The sequence below is a fragment of the Planococcus citri genome, chromosome 3 (genome assembly GCF_950023065.1).
Source record: "Planococcus citri chromosome 3, ihPlaCitr1.1, whole genome shotgun sequence".
Lineage (NCBI taxonomy): Eukaryota > Metazoa > Arthropoda > Insecta > Hemiptera > Pseudococcidae > Planococcus > Planococcus citri.
This window is the reverse complement of record NC_088679.1, coordinates 79295700-79320404: the sequence shown is the minus strand read 5'-3', so window position 1 is coordinate 79320404 and position 24705 is coordinate 79295700. Positions and strand designations below refer to the sequence as shown.

Here is a 24705-nt window from a genome sequence, read left to right as displayed (position 1 = left end):
AGTAATCATACTGCATCCACCTGTCGAAATGAACGTAATTGTCGCATTTGTGACGAACGTCATAATACCCTAATGTGCCACAAAGAAAAGAAAAGTGAAAAAATTAAGAATTCTGTCTCGCCGTCTGCTTCAGGTAAAGATTCGTCCCCCAACTGTCTCACTACCATAGCCTTACGTTCAAAACCCTGTACAACGAACTATTGTACACTTTTACCCACTGCGATAGTGCTTGTCAAAGACTACCGTAACCATTATCTACCTGCTAGAGCTCTGCTCGATAATTGCTCCGAAGATTGTTTCATTTCAAAAGAATTTTTTTCTCAATTAAATCTGCCAAAATCGAATAATTCCACCACTGTGCAAGGTTTAGGTCAGACAAATTGTGGCAGTACTGATGGATTAGCTGATCTTGAATTAAAATCACGTTTTCCGAGCTATTCCACAGGAATTCAAGCCCATATTGTTAAAAAAATCACGGAATTGCGTGTATCTCCCAATTTACGAGAAATAAAAACCCCTGCTGCAATTTCATTGGCTGATCCTACTTTCCACCAATCCGGTACCATTGATCTTCTTTTAGGAATTGAGGTTACATCTCAAATTTCTTCTGAAGGTGTTTATGAGAATTTTCAGGGCAAATTAGTTGCTCAAAACACGAAATTAGGTTGGGTGATTGCTGGAAAACTTGATTTTTTAGAGCCAATCACAACCTCCCTTCATTGCTCAATGGAGCCCACAATCGATATTCAACTGAAAAAATTTTGGGAAGTTGAAGATTGTCCGAACCCTGCTTCTGAAACAATGTCCAAAGAAGATCTCGCTTGTGAGAAATTTTACTCAGACACTGTGACTAGGGTCTCTGGTAAATATTGTGTTCGCCTTCCTTTTAGGCGAAATCCTGCTGAACTTGGGGATTCGCGACAAAACGCGATCCGGATTCTCAAGTTCACACAAGCTCGTTTAAAACCGGACGAAAAACGAGCCTACAAAGATTTTATGACCGAATATGAGCAATTAGGTCACATGAGAAAATTGACCAAGGCTGAAATTGCTCAAAAACCACATTTCTATATGCCCCATCATGCTGTACTGCGTGAATCAAGCCTGACCACAAAATTGAGAGTGGTTTTCAATGCTTCGAAAAAATCATCCAATGGCATTTCGTTAAATGACATACTTATGATTGGTCCTAAAACCCAAAATGACCTTTATCCAATTCTACTTAGAAGTCGCCAATATCTGATAGTTTTTTGTGCAGATATTGAAATGATGTTTCGTAATATGTTTATTGACGAAGAGGACCAACATTTTCAACGAATTGTATGGTTTGATGAAAATGGTGAAATTTGTGACCATATGTGTACAACTGTCACTTATGGTACAGGCAGTGCTCCTTGGTTAGCAAATCGTACTTTAAAGCAAGTTGCATTGGATTATTGCACTCAGTATCCTACTGGCGCTTCTCGGATGAAAGATTTTTACATTGATGATTTCTTTAGTGGTGCTGATTCCGAGGATGAGGCCAAAATAATTCAAAATGAAATGCTTAGCTTGATGAAACTTGGTGGCTTTAACCTCAGAAAATGGGCGAGTAATTTTCCTTCTGTACTCACCTGTGAGGAAGAAAATAAGCTCACTAGTCTCACTCAAGATGTCCCTATTTGTAGTGAGGAACTGAAAACCCTAGGTCTCGTGTGGAATACCACAAGTGATAAGTATATTTTTTCCGCAAAAATTCCTCCTGCACCTCTACCATTGACAAAACGAAAAATTCTTTCTGAAGCTTCAAAGTTATTTGATCCTTTAGGAATTTTGTCCCCTGTTGTATTACTTTCGAAAATTTTCTTGAAAAAATTGTGGTTATCTGGTTTTGACTGGGATACCCCAATTGAAGATGACAATGAGCTTGCTATAGAGTGGCTCAAATATCGTGAAAATTTGTCCCTTTTATCGATTGAAATAGAACGTCGCGCATTTTGGCCAAATGATGTTGAGCTTCATGGCTTTTGTGACGCGTCTGAAAACGCCTATAGTGCAGTGCTGTACGTTAGGTCAAAAGATTGTCATGGAAACGTGTTTGTGAAGCTTTTAACATCAAAAACCAGAATTTCGCCTGTTCAAAGAATGAAAATTCCCCGTTTAGAGTTGTGTGGAGCTGTTCTCCTCTCTCGTTTGTACCAAAATGTACTTGGTATTTTGACCATTCCCATAAAAAACACCTATTTATGGTGTGACTCTCAAATTGTTTTGGCTTGGATTGCCAAACCTGCGGATACCTGGAAAGTATTTGTTGCGAATCGAGTTGAAGAAATTCAACTCAAAACCAACCCTAGTATGTGGAGATATATCCCTTCGAAATTGAATCCCGCAGACATCGCTTCTCGCGGCTTAATTCCACAAAAACTCCAAATCTGTTCACTGTGGTGGCATGGCCCCGATTTTCTATGTAAAGAGACAGCTGACTGGCCAAGTCAATTTGTTAGAGGGAAACAGCTAGCAGATGTTTCAGCTGAACAGTGTAATAAAACAACTGTCCTTTTTGTATCAAATGTGTTCGATTACGTAAAGACGTTTTCGGATCTAAATAAACTCCTCAACCTGGTGTCTCTTTGTCTTCGTTTTAAAACGAAGTACAAAGGTATTGTCACTTATAAGGAGCGTGAAAATGCTCTTTTAAACCTAATTCGTTTAATGCAGGCAACAGCCTTTCATGAAGAAATCGCCGATTTGAAAAGAAACGCTTCTTCTATCAACCCTACGGTCATAAAAGATCGCTTCCTGCGATCACTTAATCCCTTCTTAGATGCCGATGGTACCCTTCGAGTAGGTGGTCGTCTCGAACAGTCAATTTATTCTTTTGACAAAAAATTTCCTATTCTGTTAGACCCAAACAACCATTTAACCCTACTTATTATTCGTCATGCTCATGAATCAAACCTGCACGCGCCTACCATGACTTTATTCAACCTTTTAAGGGAAAAATATTGGATTGTGAATGGTAGATCAGTCATTCGCAACTATATCCTTAATTGTCTTGTTTGTGTACGCGATCGCGCGAGAACACAAAACCAGATGATGGCAGCATTACCTAACCCCCGCATTGAACCCAACCCTGCCTTTGTGCATGTTGGTGTAGATTACGGTGGTCCGCATTTCATCTTGTGGTCTTCCGGTACTCGTACCAAAACCTTCTTAAAAGCCTACATATGTCTCTTTGTATGTTTTTCAACAAAAGCAGTACATATTGAGGTCGCCGATAGTTTGTCCAGTGAATCGTTTGTAAAAGCGTTTGAAAGATTTACTTCTAGACGCGGCATACCTAATAAAGTGTATTCGGACAATGGCACTAACTTTGTTGGTGCAGCCGGCATGATCCCCGATGTTGATTGGCATTTCATCCCGCCTCACACACCACACTTCGGTGGTCTGTGGGAAGCAGGGATAAAATGCGTTAAAACGTACCTAAATAAGGCGGTCGGTGATGCGATCTTAACTTACGAGGAATTTTTAACAATCGTAACAAAAATCGAAGCTCGCCTTCATTCCAGACCTTTGACACCCCTGAGTGATGACCCAAATGATCTGAATGTTCTTACCCCTGCTCACTTTCTCATACATAGACCTATTTTAACCCCTGCGGCAGAAATTCGTCCAAATGTCCCTCTAAGAACTCGCTATGAGTTAATTAGAAAGATTTCTGATTCTCTTTGGGATAGGTGGTCCCGCGAATATTTAAACCACCTTCAGCAAAGGAAAAAATGGACAGAGCAGGTTAAGAATTTAAAAGTAGACGATTTCGTCTATATTAGAGAGCGGACAATGCCACTCACCATGGGAAGAATCGCGGAGATTTTCCCAGGGAGAGATGGCAGAGTAAGAGTCGTCTGTGTAAAAACAAAAAATGGTACATTCAAAAGACCAGTGTCAGTCTTGGTACCATTACCTATGATTAATTAGAATTTAAAAAATAATAAATAGAAATAAAAAATCGTAATTTAAGATTACATAGGTAATCAATATTTTAGAACGAATCTCAAATGAGATTGAATAATTTCAATTCGTATTTCTTAGAATAAAATTGAAATAAAACTCGTAATTTAAGATTACTTAGGTAATCATTATTTTAGAATGAATCTCAAATAAGATTGATTAATTTAGAATTAAAAAAAAAAAATGAATTATTGATAAGATTGAGTAGCCTTAAATATTATTAAGCCTCCTCAAGGGGGGAGTATGTTAAGTTGTCACTTAAAACAGATACGTTTCCTTACAAATAATACTTACGTAAAATAGCCAATAGCCAACCCACCCAACCCTCTTCGATTCTTTTCATTGGTTAACGATCCATACAGTCCACTACCCTTCCATACAGTCCACTACCCTACCGATTTTGCCTTTTTTATCTAGATTTACGTTGTATCTTAGGTTAGAACTGTGTAATTTCTCCGAGAACTTTTTAGTCTCGAAATAAATGTCATCGAGTAAATTTGTCTCGAATTCTTACGCGTCATGCGTCAACACGCCCGTTTTGAGGGTGCTCACAGCCCACTGTGCATATTAGTTTTTAAGCCTATTTTCATGATTTTACCCCCTCCCTCCCCATCTCCCCCATCCTCTGATGACCATAGATAAAAACTACCATCGAATTCGGATTCAGCGCCTCAAAAAACATACAGGAGGATACCCATATTGGTTTTAAGCCTATTTTTATAATTTTACCCCCTCCCCTCACCCCCTAATGCCCATAGTCAAAAATTGAAATCATATTCAGATTCAGCGCTAAAAAATACTTCTAGTCAGACATATTCCAAAATTACTACATTCAAAGGGACTTTTTTCCTCCTAAATTCTGCTCAGGTCCCACTGTGCCTCATAGCAGAAGTTTACAAATATTCGAGTAGATACGAATAAATCTCGAGAGTTTATTTTTAGACGAAATTAATATACACATAGAAGGAATCCCGTATTTTAGTTTTAATTACGCCTACGTGTATGTAATGTCTAAGTACATATTTACAGCTCGTTAGATGTGCATTGTGCCCATTAATGAAAGTTGCAAGCATCGTGAAAGACGAACTGAGTAAAGCCTTCATTATTGGCTGCTGAATTGAATTATATAGGTTTCCTATTATCATGTCGCGATGATCGTTTTGGAAAATACGTTACAGAAATTTATAATAAGTTATACGTAATACAGTTTGCCAGACGCGCATTCATCGTATAGCTACCTACGAATACTGTATACTGTATACTGTATACTGGAGAAGGACGATAAAGCGGTATTTAATCCCTTCTGAAAATCTGAAAACGAAAAGAACGAAAAGCTCGAGGAAGTGCTTTCCTTACTTTGACTGTTGATCTTCATTTTTCTTTTTATTTTTTTCGGCACGATGAATATTTCGGATGTTTTAAATAAGGAAAAGAAAAGCATTTTCTCATTTACTTGCTCGAGGTTTTTCTCTGAAATTTTCCATACTTTTGTTGACAAAATTTCAATTGTAGGAAATATAACATGGATTATGGATATATTTTTAGAGTATACTATGTATTTGGCTGGTAGGTAAAGGATGAACCAAAACTAAGGAAATCCAATAATTGGAAAAGAAAAAACTCTCTCCTTATTTTTAATGCTTTTTATTGCAAAGATCTTTTCAAAAAGTACAACTTTTCATCATCAGGCAAGAGCACTTAATGAACAAATACAAAGTGTGCATATTAAAGTAAAGGTTGGGTGTGGTCACTCCTTTGGGTGTGTCAGTTTCTCTGTGTTGTGATTGGTCCTAAAACTTGGGTGTGGTCACTACCAGGATGGGTGTGTCTATTTCTTGGAATGTGTATGTGACTGGTTCCATGTAGGCATTTGAGCAGGTCAATGTCCAAAGGTCCCAAGTCATCATTGAGGAGTTTTTCTCTATTGTTTTTGTGCATGGCTATTGCTTCCCTAATTGGTAGTTCTGATATTCTGGCAACTGGTTTTTCTAGGGTCAGATTGAGTTCAGTTATTGTGTGTCCAGTTGCTATAATGTGGTCTCCTATTGCTGATTTTCCTTCAATGTTGTATCTGGCTTTGTGCATATGTTCCTTGTATCTGGTTATGATGTTTCTCTTAGTCTGTCCAATGTAAAGTTTGTCACAGCCAGAGCATGTGATCTTATAAATTCCAGATTGATCAGTTTTTGGGTCTTTGTCCTTGAGGCTTCCCAGTAGGGTTTTCAGTTTATGTTGATTAGTTGTGACAGGTTCTAAATCATTTTTCCTGAAGATCTGACAAAGTTTGTTGGTTATGACTGGGTAGTGGGTCAACTTGATTCTTCTATTGTCTGGTTTATCTCTTTGGAATGTGGTGATCTCTTTCAATCTTTGTTTGCTTATATGGTTTTTGATGAGGGTGTCTATGGTTCTAGTCTTGTATCCCAGATTGTTTGCTACTCTTTTAATGTGGTCAAATTCTCTCTTTCTTTTTCTTGGGCTCAAGGGTAGTGCACAACATCTATGGACCATGCTGTTAAAAGCAGCCAGTTTTTGGCTCCAGGGCTGGTAAGAGTCAGCAGGAATGTAGTTGTTGGTGTGAGTAGGCTTCCTGTAGATGTCATATTCCAATTTGTTGTCTTTTCTGGTGATTAGGACGTCCAAGAATGGCAGTTGTTGGTTGTTTTCATATTCATAGGTGAACTTGATGGTTGCATATTGTTTGTTCATGGTCTCAAGGAAACCATTTATGTTGAAGTCCTCTGGTACAATGCTGAAGATGTCATCAACATATCTGAACCAAATCTTAGGGAAGTCTTTTTCTATTTCCTTCAGTTTGGTTTCCAAGTGGCCCATGAAAATGTCTGCCATGAATGGTGACAAGGGGTTCCCCATTGCTGTTCCTCCTGTTTGTTGGTAGAATTTTCCACTGTATTGGAAGATGGTTTGTTTCATGCATAGTTCTGTGAGGTTCATGAGTTCAGCAATCCTTTCTTGGGAAACTTTCTCTTTTTGCAGCCAGTCTTTCATTATGGCCAAGGTTTCTGGTATGGGTACACTGGGGAATAAGTTGGTGACATCAAAGGATATGAGTCTGTCTGTAGGTGTTATCTGGGTGTTTTTCAGTTTCTCCACTAGCTCTTCATTATTCCTTATTTGGTATGTGACAGGCTGATTAATGGCTTGTAATTCAGTGACAAGTTGTTTGGCAATCTGGTATGTGGGTGCATCTATGTTGGATACTATTGGTCTCATTGGATTGTTTGGCTTGTGGATCTTTGGTATACTATTGGTCTCATTGGATTGTTTGGCTTGTGGATCTTTGGTATACCAAAGATCCACAAGCCAAACAATCCAATGAGACCAATAGTATCCAACATAGATGCACCCACATACCAGATTGCCAAACAACTTGTCACTGAATTACAAGCCATTAATCAGCCTGTCACATACCAAATAAGGAATAATGAAGAGCTAGTGGAGAAACTGAAAAACACCCAGATAACACCTACAGACAGACTCATATCCTTTGATGTCACCAACTTATTCCCCAGTGTACCCATACCAGAAACCTTGGCCATAATGAAAGACTGGCTGCAAAAAGAGAAAGTTTCCCAAGAAAGGATTGCTGAACTCATGAACCTCACAGAACTATGCATGAAACAAACCATCTTCCAATACAGTGGAAAATTCTACCAACAAACAGGAGGAACAGCAATGGGGAACCCCTTGTCACCATTCATGGCAGACATTTTCATGGGCCACTTGGAAACCAAACTGAAGGAAATAGAAAAAGACTTCCCTAAGATTTGGTTCAGATATGTTGATGACATCTTCAGCATTGTACCAGAGGACTTCAACATAAATGGTTTCCTTGAGACCATGAACAAACAATATGCAACCATCAAGTTCACCTATGAATATGAAAACAACCAACAACTGCCATTCTTGGACGTCCTAATCACCAGAAAAGACAACAAATTGGAATATGACATCTACAGGAAGCCTACTCACACCAACAACTACATTCCTGCTGACTCTTACCAGCCCTGGAGCCAAAAACTGGCTGCTTTTAACAGCATGGTCCATAGATGTTGTGCACTACCCTTGAGCCCAAGAAAAAGAAAGAGAGAATTTGACCACATTAAAAGAGTAGCAAACAATCTGGGATACAAGACTAGAACCATAGACACCCTCATCAAAAACCATATAAGCAAACAAAGATTGAAAGAGATCACCACATTCCAAAGAGATAAACCAGACAATAGAAGAATCAAGTTGACCCACTACCCAGTCATAACCAACAAACTTTGTCAGATCTTCAGGAAAAATGATTTAGAACCTGTCACAACTAATCAACATAAACTGAAAACCCTACTGGGAAGCCTCAAGGACAAAGACCCAAAAACTGATCAATCTGGAATTTATAAGATCACATGCTCTGGCTGTGACAAACTTTACATTGGACAGACTAAGAGAAACATCATAACCAGATACAAGGAACATATGCACAAAGCCAGATACAACATTGAAGGAAAATCAGCAATAGGAGACCACATTATAGCAACTGGACACACAATAACTGAACTCAATCTGACCCTAGAAAAACCAGTTGCCAGAATATCAGAACTACCAATTAGGGAAGCAATAGCCATGCACAAAAACAATAGAGAAAAACTCCTCAATGATGACTTGGGACCTTTGGACATTGACCTGCTCAAATGCCTACATGGAACCAGTCACATACACATTCCAAGAAATAGACACACCCATCCTGGTAGTGACCACACCCAAGTTTTAGGACCAATCACAACACAGAGAAACTGACACACCCAAAGGAGTGACCACACCCAACCTTTACTTTAATATGCACACTTTGTATTTGTTCATTAAGTGCTCTTGCCTGATGATGAAAAGTTGTACTTTTTGAAAAGATCTTTGCAATAAAAAGCATTAAAAATAAGGAGAGAGTTTTTTCTTTTCCAATATTTGGCTGGTGAAAAGCTTCACTATTCGATATTTTATGAAACGTAATTGAAATTAAAAGATGAAATGGTTCACTCTTTGCTTCAATTTTTATCGACTTTGTGGCATATTGTTGAACTTTTGAAAGAGGAGAAACCCCAATGAAGTTACTCCGAACGACATTTCATTATCAAGTTTGAAGAAGAGAACATAATAATATTCATGATTTATTACTTTACTTGCAGAGGAGTGAAATCAGGATCTACAATCGAGGCTTTAAAATCGTAGAGGAGGCGGTCTTGAAATCAGGGTCCTAAAATTGGAGGGTCTTAAAATCGAGCTGCTCAAAATTGGAGTATTGAAATCGAAGTTACGAAGTCAGGAGGGTTTTGAAATCGGAGCCTTAGATTGCAGCTTTGAAACTGACGTGAAATCCCCAAATTGATGTTTCGAAAAAGAAGTCCGAAAATTTGAGTCTCACAAAGGGAAAGGGCAAAATGGCATGCAAAAATATACCATCAGCCAAATTTCAAAGGGTCAAGGGCATTTCTCGATTTTTGGCGAATTGTTAAAAATCTTTGGGCCCAAAACGAAAAAAATCAGAATGCCACCAAATTAACCTAGAAAGCTGAAATCAATTTCCAGCCATTTTAGGCACTTCTGGAGGCTCCAGCAGATTTTGTCAATTCGGAAATTTCCACAAAATTTGGACCAATTCTAGGTTTTTTTTTTAAAAATAGAAAACTGGAATTTCTCCATCACCAGTCAACTCAGCACGTTGCAATTGGGATACAGCGTGGCTCAAATTGGCTGGAAACAGTTTCCAATCGATTCGGTGGGTCTTGTTGTTTGTTCGTTGACAGAATCAATGCCTCGAAATCGGAACCTTGAATTAGGGCCTTTAGATCAGAAGGGTATAAAATCGGCATATCAAAATCGAAGCCTTAAAAGTGGGTAGAGGTGCTCTTGAAGCCGTGGGCTCAAAATCGAAGTCTTGAATTCAGGGAATCTTGAAATCTGACTCCTCAAAATCCGAATCTTGAAATCCAGTCAAGTAATCAGGAGGAGGGTCTTGAAATCTGAGGCTTGAAATTGATATCCTAAAATCCGAGATCTCGAAATTGGAGTATCAGAATCAAGCCTTCAAAATCTGGATCTTGAATCGAGGTCTTGAGATCAGGGGAAAGAGGGTGGGGGGTCGAAATGGGGGTCCAGAATCGGGGCATTGAAATTGGGAAGAGGAGATCTTGAGGTCGTAAAATCAGGAAGTCTTGATATCGAACGTCTCAAAATCCAAATATTGAAATCTGGGTCACGAAATCGAGGTTCTTGAAATCGAGGTCTTGAAATCTGGACCTTGAAATCAGAGGGTTTTGAAATTGGTGTGCTAAGATAAGGGTATTGAAATCTGTATTTTAAAAATCCGAGTTTGAAAATCAAGGTTTTGAAAGGGGGTGCTCTTGAAATAAGGTTTGAAAATAAGAGCCTCAAAATCTGGATCTCGAAATCCGAAATCTGAAAATAGGGGTCTCGAAATCGAATTTTCAAAGAGAGTAACTTTTTTCTCATTCAATTTGCAATGCAGATGACAAAGGCTTATACATATATACAAAAGAGGCTATTTTGTTTTTTTCTCAAATTTTGGAATTTTTAGGGGGAGAATTTTAAAAAAACGACTGGTAGGTACTGATTTTGAAAAAAAAACTTGTTTTAAAGAAATGTTGTATCACGTCAAGAATAAGTTGCTATTTTTTTCAACAGCATTTATCTTTCTCATTTTACTAAAATTCCAAATCATGAAAGTAATTCATTTAAAACTTTGGTGCCTTTTTTTTTTTTTTTTTTTTTGCAAATTTTGAAACCATGCTTACTTTGTATACCAAAATAAAAATATATCCATGGGTGAAGAGTAAGCCTTCCAAACTGCTTCATCAGGTTTCGAAATCAATCCTGAAAAAATTTAGAAATTCACAAAAGAGATCTTTATAATACCCATTTATTTTATTTGTTATAGTTTATTTTTTATTATCTACCTACCTATTTACGAGTACAATTTTTTTCAATAATTTCCTCGAGAAAAATCTTCAGATCTGAGAAAAAATTACGAGAGTGCCTAATTCCATAAATGTTAAATTAAAATAGCCTATTGAAATTACATATGTACTTACCTTATAAATTTCTAGCTGAAAAATGAAAAAATTCTATTTTGAATTTTGAAAGAGAATTTTAGAATTATGAATGAGAAGCAATTTTTTGAAAACGCTCGAAATGAAAGAGGTAAATGAGCCAAGATGGCTACGAGCAGATCTGAAGATTTTACCTAGAATTACCTGTTTCATCTATCTAAAAGATAACTTATGAATCTTATGATATTTTGAATAATTACCTGTCGTGCCTTGTATTTTAGGTAAAAATTTTAAAACGCGATTAACTCGCCGTTTAATTGATTCAGTGACGGAAAATGGTTTTTAGGAAAGCCACGTTGACAAGCCGGTGGCAGTTGAAAGTAAAAAAATCCCATCATCCCCACGTTTTGTATCGAATGTGATTTTGTAGTCATACCTGCGAAAGTATGCCTGAAATATTATTATACATATTTACCTACCCCTACCTTTTTTACCTTTCACAAAACGTTCAACCTCCATCACTTCCTTTTTTTTTCTGCTCACATTTTCAAAAATTATACTTAGTTATTTGGCTTTAGATATGTTGAACGATATCCAAGTCTAGCATGCTTGATATCTTTGATGATTTCACACAGAGAAAGAACATTCAACGAAGAAAATTATTCGAAATTTGTACTTGTAGACTAGGCTCGTTACACAAATTCACACCAAACGTTAGTTGAACTGCCCATCAATATGCCCATTACCTGCCTATCCCAATTTTTTTTAATTACATACATGTTTAGTGCATAGAAATGTTTAATTGGTTGCGTACCTTAATGATAGCATGCATCTAGTCCTACCTATAGACCTACTACATTATGTTACATTACCTTTACCTTCCACCTATTCTACTCACCACCTCAATTACTGACCACTGCTGGACAGCAGGTCTCAGGTATTCAAAACTTTCTTTCTTTTTCTTTTACCTACTCGTACAACACATTTGGAAATCGTAGTAAAGGAAATCACACGTATGTATGATTTTCAATTTACAAAACAGCTGCCATTAGAGTTGGCTACCGTATAATATAGATTTCTCTATTAGGTAGGTACCTATTTGTTCGTAGTTGTTCTCCGCAATCACTTTTCTAGTACTTGATAGGTACATTGTTGTACATATTAGGTACCTGTTAACAATTTTAATCTTTATAAATTCGCTGTCTTTTTCGTGACTGACTTACACAGCAGTCTGCATGAGTACTCTATCGAATTGAATTTACTTTCGTAATTTACGCATCTTTTGAACCTACGTATACTGTATTGCTTGATACTTTTTCGCCAAGATTACTCTCCTTCTGTCTGTGCTTGATTGGTCTGTTATATTATCATACCTACTTTCCTTTTTTTACTAATTCGATTTGAGATTATAGTTATCCTTCATATTGTACATAAATACCTACTAAACATATCTACATAATCATCTAAACACACTACAGAGTAAAGTCCTCTTGTAGATATTTTCAGTTTTTGATTAGAACGCATGCAACCGGTGTAAATAGCGTATAAATTCTTGCAAATAAGGATGTTGACCCCCTGGGTCTTCAAAGTCTAATCATTCCCGGGAGAAAAAGTTTTATAAAATTTTATAAAAAATACCCAATTGTTTCTATACAAAATTTGTCTCTATCAAACTGTATACAACTGTATACAATTTTATACAGTTTGATGAAGACAAATTTTTTAAGTATAAAAAATGATTGGGTACTTATTTTTTATAAAATTTCATATGTAATTGCTATGAAGACAAAGTTAACTTTGAATCAAAATTATTCATGAATTAATGCAACATCATTTGATGAATAATATGTACATTTTGTAGATTGTGGGCTTCCAAAGCATCCACTTTTTATCAAAAATTAAGTCCCACACTCGTACCCCCCCAGGTCATCACTATACACATGACACTTAGGGGTGGAATAATTAGAAGAGACCAATAAAATCAAAATAATATAGAGAATGATGCAGTACTTTTTATAAGAGTACTAACTATACCACTGCATTTGATACAATTATTTATCATTTTTGATAAACTTATAATATTATAAAAATGTATACAATATTGTATATTTGATAAAACTACATAAATTTTGATTTTAAAAATATTAAAAAACTAACACCATATTTGATCAATTTCATCAAATTTTATACAGCTGAATCAAATTTTATAAACCTTTATAAAATTCATGCAAAATATCCATTCTACTGAAAAAATTTTTAATACAATTTTATCAAAGCAATTTACTCTTCTTTTTATCAAAATCTATATGAATGTACAAAACTGTATACAATTACATATATACATTTGATACACCTTTATAAAAAGCTAATTCAATTTTGATGAAATTCTATAAAATTTTATGCAATTTTATCCAAGCAATTATTTTTCTGTTTATGAAAATGTATAAGAATGTACATATAAAACTGCATACGATTGTATCATATTTGATATACCTTCATAAAAAGCTAATTCAATTTTGATGAAATTCTATAAAATTTTATTAAACGTTTTTTCCCGGGTTAAGTTATCAAAAAGCAATGAAATGAAATCACAGAATCAAGAATTGCATTGAATGATGTTGAATTGTGTTTAAATTTTTGAAAATGTTGTCTGATAAAGAGAATGAAGAGCAACAAATGATTTGTGAACGCGATTCATGTCTCCTAATTGTTAGGCGCCTATAAATCATATGCAAACCATTAGCTAAATTTGCTAAATAATGATTCGAATCACGAATCAAGTCACGTGGTAGGAATCAAAATCATAATTTGAATGGTCCCCAGTCTTGCTTGATATTCTGCTGTTGTTTCTTTCAGGTTGTGGACAGTTTTTTTTCGTCTAATTCTGTTTCATTCTTGTGTCATTTTCTTATTTTTGTTTGTTTTTTACATATTTGAATAGTTTTGTGCTATTTTGATCGATTGAAAAAGAAAAAGGTACCAAAGGGTCGACCCTGAAATGAAAATCATTTTTGCAAACTCCACTCCAAAGTAGTGATGTTGATATATCTGATCTTATAATAAGAGATATTTTCAAAAAAGTATCGATGTATCGTCGATTTTCAATATTTCAACATGAAATTACAAAAAAAAAAGCAGAAATTCGGTGTAATCAGCATACATATTATGTGGTGTTTTTTTGGATAAGGATTCAAAATTTTTATTACAAAATGGAACTTTTTCCCTCTTTGAAGGAGGGAGGAGCTAAACGATTTGATTATTTACTGAATTTGAAGACGCTCACTTTTGGTGCTTGTATTAAAATATATTGTTTCATCCAATTAGTGTGATTTACTTATTTAAAAAAACAACAACAACAACTACCACCACACTGAATAGTCTGCTATAATACAAATGAGACAGCTGTTTGCTGACTAAGCGTAATTTATACCCGTCTGTCTGGCGTGACTGAATGAAATAGGAGAAAGACAGTACTGGCATTTGGTACCTCTGCACTCTGCGGTGTAAACCGAGTTGAAATCGAGAGCTTTGCTAAATTGGTATTTATGTAATTTGATTTAACCGGGGGTAAAACGCGACGTATTACCATTTGGTATAACGTTGTTGTCTATAAACAAGATACGCCAATGAATTATTATTTAATTAAGCGATTAATTGGACCGAGACATTCGATATTTGAACTGTGTGAAAACCATATCAAGCTAAACGGCATTACACCGGTGTAAAATTACTACTTAAGACACCCCTAGACTACCTACCTAGGCCTACATAATATGTATTATCACAATATGTACTTAATTATTATTATTACTAAATCCACTCGCACTATACCTGACCTACTACATACTTATGCGGCTTTCCTAAAAACTTCTCCATAAAAATACATATTATTATTACCTGCAAAAGTTGCACTAATGTGGACTTAGGACTACATGTCTATTACAATATTACATAATGTATATATGAGACATACATTTATACACTGTGTAGTTACCCATTATTTACCTACTTATATATTATTTTCATCTAAACAAGTCACTGCTTTCGCTTTCTACTACATTAGTACCTGTAATAAAACCTGATGCATCAAAATTTCAAAAGTTTAAATAGTGATATTAAAAATTTGACAAAAACATTAGCAACTAAGTACATATTATTAAAAAGTTATTAATAGGTCAAAAGAACATAGACCTTGTAACATATTTTGATAAATTGTAAATAAGTATTTCATTCCGACATTATTTGGTTAAATTATGCTCTTATACTTACCTAAAATTTGTACAGACAATAATACAAGCTATTATAAAAAAAATTACTTAACGTCAAATGTGCAATTTAAACATCATATCTCATAATTTACTAATACGTGTTGAATAGTATATATTTAATTACCTATCTATTTAATAACCTTTTTTCTCACTACTTATCTACTATCTACTCTACATGGAAGTGTACATATATTATGAAAAGTCATTAGTGTGATGGAAACTTGGGACAAAATAATTCCATCTTGTTTTTGAAATGTTTAGTTCCCAAGCAACACAATCTGTCAACCTATAAACTGTAGAGAAAGTTCCTCCTTGAATCTAAAATTTCTTGATTGATACCAGGACATTTTATTGATACTTACATACAATATCTTTGATGATAGACCCATACAACAATTGTTGACATCGACATCTTCATCGACCATGTTTTTTTCCAATAAGTATAATGATAGAAAAGTGATCAATTAGGTAGTTGTTTAGTAGAAATTTACATAAGCCCGGTTAGTAAACATTTTTGAAATTTTGACATGTGATGTCGACATGTTGATGTAAAATTTGATCCTCAAAATTTACATCCGCAACTATGTCGACCAATTTCTCAGAATTAAAATTTTGTATTAGCGTTTAAAAGTTCAGTAAACATTTGAAAATATCATCTTGTTTGAAGAGAAGAACAAACTATTCATGGCATTTACAAAATTATTCATTTTTTCATAGTTTGGAATTGTCGATGATATGTGGATGTGAAAGTTGATGGTCCACAAATACAGCAACACCAACCTCGACCAAATTTTCAAAGATTTCTCAAACTTTGAAAATTACAATGATATTGTGGATGTACTTATTTGTTGATGTCAAATTTCACCTCAACATTCACATCAGCATGTTGTCGACATGAAAATGTATTAGTTCGGTATTCTTAGGTAAAGTAGGCCTACGAGGGATTGTCTGTAAAGTAAGGTGGACAACATTCCAAACAATCAACAAAATGTATTAATGAAAAAATGATACATACGCCTTAAAATAGGTATAGACTTCTGCTATTGCTCGACATTATCACTTCCCCACTTTGACCTTTTTTCCTATCATATTTTCAATTTCAAATTTCTCTCTTCAAAAACCTGTACACACTCACTTTTGAAGAAATTTTTGGCTCAAACTTGAAAAATTTTGTGGTCATTGGACTTTTCACTAGCAAAATGTTGTTTTTAGAAGTCTGAAGAGGTGAAAATCAAAGGTGTCCACTTCCGGGCTGGATGGGAAGGGGGTCCATAACTGTCTATTTCATTTTTACCGAACTGAATATTGTTCCTCAGCTTCTTCACCGCCTCAAAGATATTATTTGTTTCTCTACATAGGAGAAATTTATCCAAAACAACACCCTGAATATCTCAAAACACTCTGCCTATCCATCTGGCGGCATATCATTCACACACATCTTACTGATATCAAATTTTGGGCTCTAAACTGATCTTTGTCTTCTAGAAACCACACTTGAACCATATATCCCTCTAATTGTGTAATTTGTCCTCTGTTTTGCGTGAAAAAAAGTATATTATAGAAGTCACCTCTGCAGGTGTGTACACATAGACAGAGACCGCCATGTTCAAAAAGGCCATCAAACCATACTACTGCAAGAATGTAAACGCGGTTTAGGGCAAATGCTTCCAAAACCATAAAAAATTGTGCATCTGACTTTCCGGACAACCCTTGTATTGCACCTCTTCAATATAAGGAGTTTATGTTCAACTTCTTATTTTGTACAGACTTTACCTCAGTACCTCCTCTGGCCTCTGAGTTGATGCTGCTCTCAGCATGAGTGTCCAGCAATGGCCACCTTTGAGAGAATTTCCATTTTTGAAATTAATTTTTCAACTTTTTTGTAGCAGGGTATTGACAAACATGTTGATGCAAATTTCGATCAATCCACATCGGTCGCATTTGGATCCCACATGTCTATGCAAATTTCGACCTCATGTCAGACCAATTGTTGACATGAAAGTAGATCAACATTGGTTGACAATTACATCGACAATTGGGTCAAAATATGGTCAAAATTCACATCAATGTATGGTATCCAAAAGTGACGGATGTGGATGGATCGACATTTACATTGAAATTAGAGCATGGTCATTGTTGAATGGGGATTGTCAATACATATTTCAATGCATGGATTGAGAAATATTTGATACAGGAAAAAACCCCGATGTGCAAAAACGTCGACACAATGTGTCTGCTGTGTCTGCGGATTTGTGACTGCTTGTGTCTGTTTAAACCGGTTTTTTTCAGACACATTGTGTCCGTTTTTTGTGTTTCTCCTAATGCATATACGTGTAGGCAAAATATTTCACCACAGTAGTTCTCATTATGTAGCCTAACAAAAGAAAATATTCTTTTGTGTGGGACTACAATAACAATAAGGTGAATTCCATCCCAAAACCTGGCCTGTACTATAAACTGTTTAGGGTAGTTGCACAGAAATGTATAGTGACAGAACCGGTTTTCTCTGCTCTGCATCTCTACTTTCTCTTGGATGTATACCTACTTATTTAAATAGTTTGGTTGATGCTAGTCTCCTCTACCCCGCGCGTAAGGGATGTTTCATAACTTCATTTACAGGAGTACACCACTAGTGAAGGTTTAGAAATAGGTACCAAATTGTGCATATATGCCAATCGAGCCTCATTAAAGGAGATAATTTTTTTTCATCAATTTTGACTTATTTATTCCCCCCAAAATATGAATGTGCAGCGAATAATTTTTCAAATTTATTGATGCGTGTTTGAGCAGTGTGTGATGAGTTTATGAGGATGAACTATTTTTTGGAAAAATAAAAAAAATAAAATTATGGGTGATCTGACAAAAATTAAAATTATAGTGTGCTGAACAGCAGTGGTGTGTAAGGGACCAGGTTTTTAGACACAAAAAAAATCAACATTTTTGGTAATTTCTCTTGTGATTACGGAAATGAACATCAATTTAAATTTAGAACATCTATTTTTCTGATCTCCACGTTTTTCAAATTCAATTATACTCGTAAGTTTCTTCAATTTGTAACTGGAACAACATCAATTTTAATGTAAGAATTCAGTTTTCCTGATCTTGACATTTTTAAAATTTTGGTTTCTTGAAATTTTAAGCGTGAAGAAGAAAATGAAATTGATCCGAGCAAAGCGAGGGCAAAAGCTTTTGAAAATTTGTTATTTTTATGTGAAAAGCCATTGTTTCACCATGGACAATTTAAAAAGTATGAAGTAAAATACTTTTCAACTTTCAAGCACCATTTGAAAAATTGAAAACAACAATTTAGCTCAAGCAACGCGAGGGCTAAAGCTCGAGGCCTACAAAACATACCTACCTAAAAATTTTTAGGGTACATTGATGATTTTGTTGGCAAATTGACTATTTTGCCGACTAATTTTGAATATTCAAAGTTTAGCTGGTAGGCCTATACTCCCCTCTTTGAATCTTCTTCCCCCCCCCCGGCTATTTCACTTCACTAATAGTAACACGAAAACAATCTGCAACTTATACATTTGACATTACTATACTCGTACCATGTAGCATGGTACTCGTATAGGCAACCATTCCATCAGCAGGCGGTCACATTGTGAACGTTCCGCAGCCACATTGTGTCTGTTTTTCACAACATAATGGGTATTGTTCTGAAAACAGACACAAAATGTCCGTTTTACTGGATTTGTATACTGTTGTGTCCGATTTTTACGGACACGCTTGCACATCGGGACTTTCTCTACAGTTGATCAAATTTGATTTTTTTGTCGATTTCTGATTTTGATAATCAGTGATTGTGCTGCTCAGGTTGTAGGTGTGAATGGTTTTTACCAGAGAACTATTTGATCTTGGCACACAAATTGGAAATGGTTGGTTTCAAATCAGGCAAACCAGTCTGACTGGTTTGAATACCGTAGAAAACAAATGCTGCTGGTCCTGATAAGAGAAACGTTACATTTCAAACCAGTCTGACTGGTTTGAAGACAATAGAAAGCCAGTGGTGCTGGTCCTGATAGAGAAACGTTACATTTTAAACTAGTATGACTGGTTTGAAGACAATAGAAAGTCAGTGGTGCTGGTCCTGATTAGAGAAACGTTACATTTTAAACTAGTATGACTGGTTTGAAGACAATAGAAAGCCAGTGGTGCTGGTCCTGATTAGAGAAACGTTACATTTTAAACTAGCATGACTGGTTTGAAGACAATAGAAAGCCGGTGGTGCGGGTCCTTATATGAGAAACGTTATTATGTTTTGAACAAGTTTTACTGGTTTGAAGACAATAGAAAACCAATTGCAGTGATCCTGATGAGAATAAATGTTGCGTTTTAAACCAGTTTTGCTGGTTCAAACATAATAATAGAACGGTTAAAGCGAATGCTGATGTTGTGAGATTCCTGTAATGTTTCAGTTCTTATGAGAAATTATCCAGTTCTCAAGTCCTGTGTACTCGAATTGATAGTAGATAAGTAGGAATATATAAGTGAAATAAACCCGATTAAAAACTTGTTTATTACGATTTAAACGCTACGTCGCATAATAACCAATTATACCTACCTACTTAATACACGATAATAGTTAAATAGAAAATACATATAATTATTAGTAGTATACCAGGTAAGAGCACTTGAAGCGTAGATCTTAATTTTCTTCTTCTTTTCCTATCGCTTTATTTTCCAGGTGTACCTGGCAAACGAAATGAAATTTACTACAACTGCTGTCCCGAGCCATACGTAGATATCACATATGTAATTAATATAAGGCGGAGAACATTATACTACTTTTTCAACCTAATAGTGCCATGCGTATTAATCGCTTCCATGGCTGTATTAGGCTTTACACTGCCACCGGATTCCGGCGAAAAATTATCTTTAGGTAAAGTAATCGACCTTCTTCTTGCTGTGTGTGTTTTTTTAACAATTTTTTTTTTCTTAAGTTAAATCTCTATATAGCCTACCACATACATGTGTGCTATTATATCTACATTCTTGTGTACTAACAACCTACAAAAGTATATTTTGTAGGCGATTAGGTATATGGGTAATATTGACCAGCTAACTTCAGTTAGGCTACGACTAGACTACATTAGTTGTATATATTTATTTATTACCTAATTCTATTTTACCACCAATTCTCCTGAATGCTACTGCTACTTGCCTACTTGCACATATCAACGTGTATATGTCCCGTCCCATATTCTTGATTCATTCGAATCGTTTAACAAATGGGCATTTATAATACGACATGTTAGGTACCACCTACCCTACTGTATATAAGATGATACCTACATACATATATTGAATTTGTACCTGTGCTAATAGAGTGCCAAGGTCTGTCCTTATACCTACTCATCGCGATTACACACACACACACATGGTCCAAATTTGGTACCTATATCGTGATTGGTGCGTTATTGTTATCATTGCTGTTGTGTCTGTTCGTCGTCGTCGTCGGCTCTCGTAGATTCATGGTTTTCGCAGCATTACAATACAATATATTATGACTCGAGCGAATAACGAAAATTAAAAACCAAAAAAAAAAAAAGGCGAATTTGGCAAGCTTGCTTTTTTGGCAGGATTCGCTGTTGTAATGCGTCTTGTTTTCAGAGGTGCCTGCGTACAAGAACGTAACGAGATACGCGTGCTGCCCAAACGAATACGCTCACGTATCATTCGTGCTTCACATTCGTCGGCGGACTGTATTCTACCTCATCAACTTGATAGCTCCTTGCGTTCTTCTCGCCTCCATGACATTATTAGAATTCACATTACCAAACGAATGTGGAGAGAAGCTTACTCTAGGTATTTTCCGTAATCAACGACAAATTGAGAAAAAATTTTCTTTAATTAATAATAATTATCAAACGAAAAACGAACGCATATCAATTTATACTTTGGTTATTTTTACTCGTTGTCGATAAGCTCTATAAAAGAAATATTCGCAATATAATCGCGTAAAATTGAAATCAATATAAAATTAAATCCCATTATTACTGTGTATCGGTGCACTTATAATAATGATATGCGATAAAATTAGCTAATTAACCTGATCTTCTTACCGGGTGTACGGGTTCGGTTTATTGCGCCTTGCATTGTTTCAATGCGGAAGTTTAAATAAAAACATAGCAGCGTAATAAGAGTATAATATTATGTAAGTTTGTTGATATTGAGATTTGATTGGAATTGGACAAAAGTTTTATTCGACGTGCAATTTTACACGATATTGAACGAGTTGCATTATGTACTCGAGTAACTTTTTACTCACATCGTGTCTCACAGTTGGCAAACGTATAAATGTAATATTTATACGAGTACATCGGTGTTATTTAAGTTGCCGCATTAACTCGTGTAAGGCGTCAAACTATTCGTCGAAACACCCGATATATTTTTTAAATCTTTAAACCATTAAAAGAGAGAATTGCAATTGAAAATATACCTAAACTAATTTAAACACATCATTATACATTAATTTTTCGGTATTCAAAATGCAACCTCCAATTTCACGTTTCTTCTGCTGTAGAATGTTTTCTCTGCATTCTGCAAATTATTAAAAACAATAGGTACTTCTACTTACCTCTGATATTTTTAAAACTTTCATGGAAATGATTAGGTACACCTTTGTATACGTCTTTGTACTCAATAACACCGTGTAGGTGTTTTATATTCATGGCTTATGCCAGCTGAGAAGGGACTGGATTCAATTATTGTAGGGAAATTTTTTTTCGAAGCTACTCTCCTACTTCTCGCAAAAAAATCCATATTAATAATAGCCCCCCCTGCTCGCCCCGAGATCAAGGAATTTAAACTTCTCCTTCCCTTCCCGAGTTGGGTAATTCATTCGTATCACCATCTCCTTGTTGAAAAAATTGATCGAAATTTCTCAAAATGGAGTAATTTGAAATTTAAATCCATATTCACTATGCAAGAATGTTTTTTCTTTCGTGGTCTGTTAGATTTCTCACACGACGAACTAGGTATGCAATTCTATTGTTCCTGGAAGATACCTACATCCCCCCCCCCAACTCGAACTAAAAATGAAGCTGGGTTCTACTAATTTGCTCAATTTTACTTGATCCATTCGATGCTCTAGAAGTAGCTGGAAAATATTTGAAGGCACAATATCCCAAGTCTTCTGAAATTTCGAGCAAATCTGTTAATCTACACAAGATTCGAAATCGGCGATTAAAATTTGAAAATCTCAAAACAACAGTATCAAGGGAAAAACTCAACTTTCTAAATAACGAGTCCAAAGATCCTTCTCAAACTTCTTTTGAGCGAGTTAATTTTCAAATGTGATTTCAACTTCCTTGAAAGTGCATACAAGAGTCCTTAATTTTTATCAATTTTTGATAAAATTCAAGAGAAAAATGGTATTTCAATTGTTGCTAATTCAATGACACTGAATTCGAATATCTATCGGTTTATTTATTCAATCAGAACCTTCTGAAACCCCTCTCCCCCCTCCCTCTCTCTCTCCCTCTCTCCCAAAGCAACAAAAAATTGCGAAAAATTGAAACTGATGTATTGATAGAATTCTCTCATTTTCAGAGGTTCTCAGTTTGAATAGTCCCTTATTTTTTAAAATAATGGCTCTAAGGAAAAGGAAGGTTCCCTTCCAGCTTCCAATTTGGTGCAAAATGCAAAATTTGCAAAATTCTGATACCAATAAGGGTACTAATAAATAAAATTGATTGATTGATTGATTGATTGATTGATTGATTTTTATTATCTCCTTGTTTCCCCACCTGATAATTTTTTTTCGAAATTGGGGTGCTTCAAAATAAATAGGTTTGAAAATGAGATCTTCCAAATTCAAAGGGGTCAACAAAGATCCTGAAATTCAAAAATAAAATGGCATTGATTTTTACTATATGATTGTTTTTCATAGCACAGAGTTCGAATATCAGCCTATTTTTTCAATTTAGTCGATTAGAACCACCCCCTCCCCCCTCGGTGCTCTTGAATATGGTCAAAGTATTGAATAATTTACACTTCAGAAGCTTCGGTTCAAATGGTCCCTTATTTTTTATAGAATGATCTTTCAGTATCTCTCCAACTCCCAATTTTGAACAAAATTTGTAGAAATTATATACCTCTATATTATGGCTCTGGAATATCTGCTGTTTTTTTGGGGAGGGGGGGGGGGGTCAAACTGCTGACGTTCTTACATCTGATCATTTTATCCAAATTTGGAGTACTTCGAAAAAAATGCAACTGTTGAAATGAAATCTCAACACTGTGAGAAGACTTGATGATTTTTTCGGTTCAGCACCTCTCAGCCTCCTTTCCCGTCCCTCCAGAACTCCACTTTTTCAGGAAAAAAAATCATAAAACCCCTTGAAAATGGAGTTTTTCATTTAAAATTCTTCTAAGGGATCCTCCTTCTTACTCGTAGAAAAAACCATCTCCGGTCTCCTAAGCTATTTTGGTTTCTTCCCATCCCTAAAAAAAATGTTAAGGATGTTTCATTTCTGAACGTGGAACACTATAGAAGGATTCTCCGGGAAAAAGGAGATTTTCGGATAAATTATTGAATTTTTTTCATTTTGGGTGCTCTTTACAAAGGGACTGAAATAGCTGGAAGCGCCTTGGAAAGGTGATCATTTTTTTCCCCAAACTTTGAGAGGCTTTATACAAGGCAGCCAAAATATCGGGGGTATCATATGGAAACGGTTTTTGTTAATGAGGAGAATATTTAGAAGAACTCTGACGAAAAAAAAGGTAAACTTTTGGATAAATTTGTTTTATTTTGTTACTTGAGGAGAGAGGCTCTTGACACAATTTTTTTTTTTTTTTTTTTGAACCCAAGGAAAAATCAAATTATAGGGAATCATTTCCTCATAGAATCCAACAATTTCAGAAGGTGGGGAGGGGGCAAAATGTTCACCAAATCCAGAAGGTGGGGAGGGGGCAAAATGTTCACCAATTCGAGTTTGTTAAGTTCGAATATCTATTTATTTTTTTGATTCGACCCTTTGGAATCTCTCTATTCTTCCATTTGGGGAAAAAGAGACGAAATGAAAAAAAAAACTGATTGTATACATATATTCAAACTCTCTAACTTTGAATTAGTGGGAGTTGAATTATCAATTTTCATAATTTTTTAATTTTTTTCAATTGGGTGGATGGAAGATGCACTGAGTGGTCACATCTAAAAAAAAAAAAAAAAAACTAGACAGCTGCGCTATTAAAAAGCACAACGCGATTTTGAAAAAACGAGATTTGGATTTTGAAAGCACAACACAATTCTGAAAAAATAAGCACAACGCAATTTTTAAAAAACAAGCACAACGTGATTTTGAAAAAAGCACAACGCAATTTTTTAAAAAAACACAACGCGATTTTGAATAAAAAGCACAACATAA

The 24705-nt window shown here is 35.4% G+C and overlaps 1 protein-coding gene across 2 annotated transcripts in view; it reads left to right on the top strand.

Annotated features, from left to right (window-relative positions):
* The window catches only part of LOC135839633 (neuronal acetylcholine receptor subunit alpha-7-like), a 307481-nt gene that overhangs the window by 248089 nt on the left and 34687 nt on the right, over nt 1-24705 (top strand). For both annotated transcript variants that reach the window (XM_065355745.1, XM_065355746.1), the window contains exon 7: nt 20022-20216. In XM_065355745.1, the coding sequence (XP_065211817.1) occupies nt 20022-20216 (195 nt within the window). The remainder of the gene's footprint in view (nt 1-20021; nt 20217-24705) is intronic.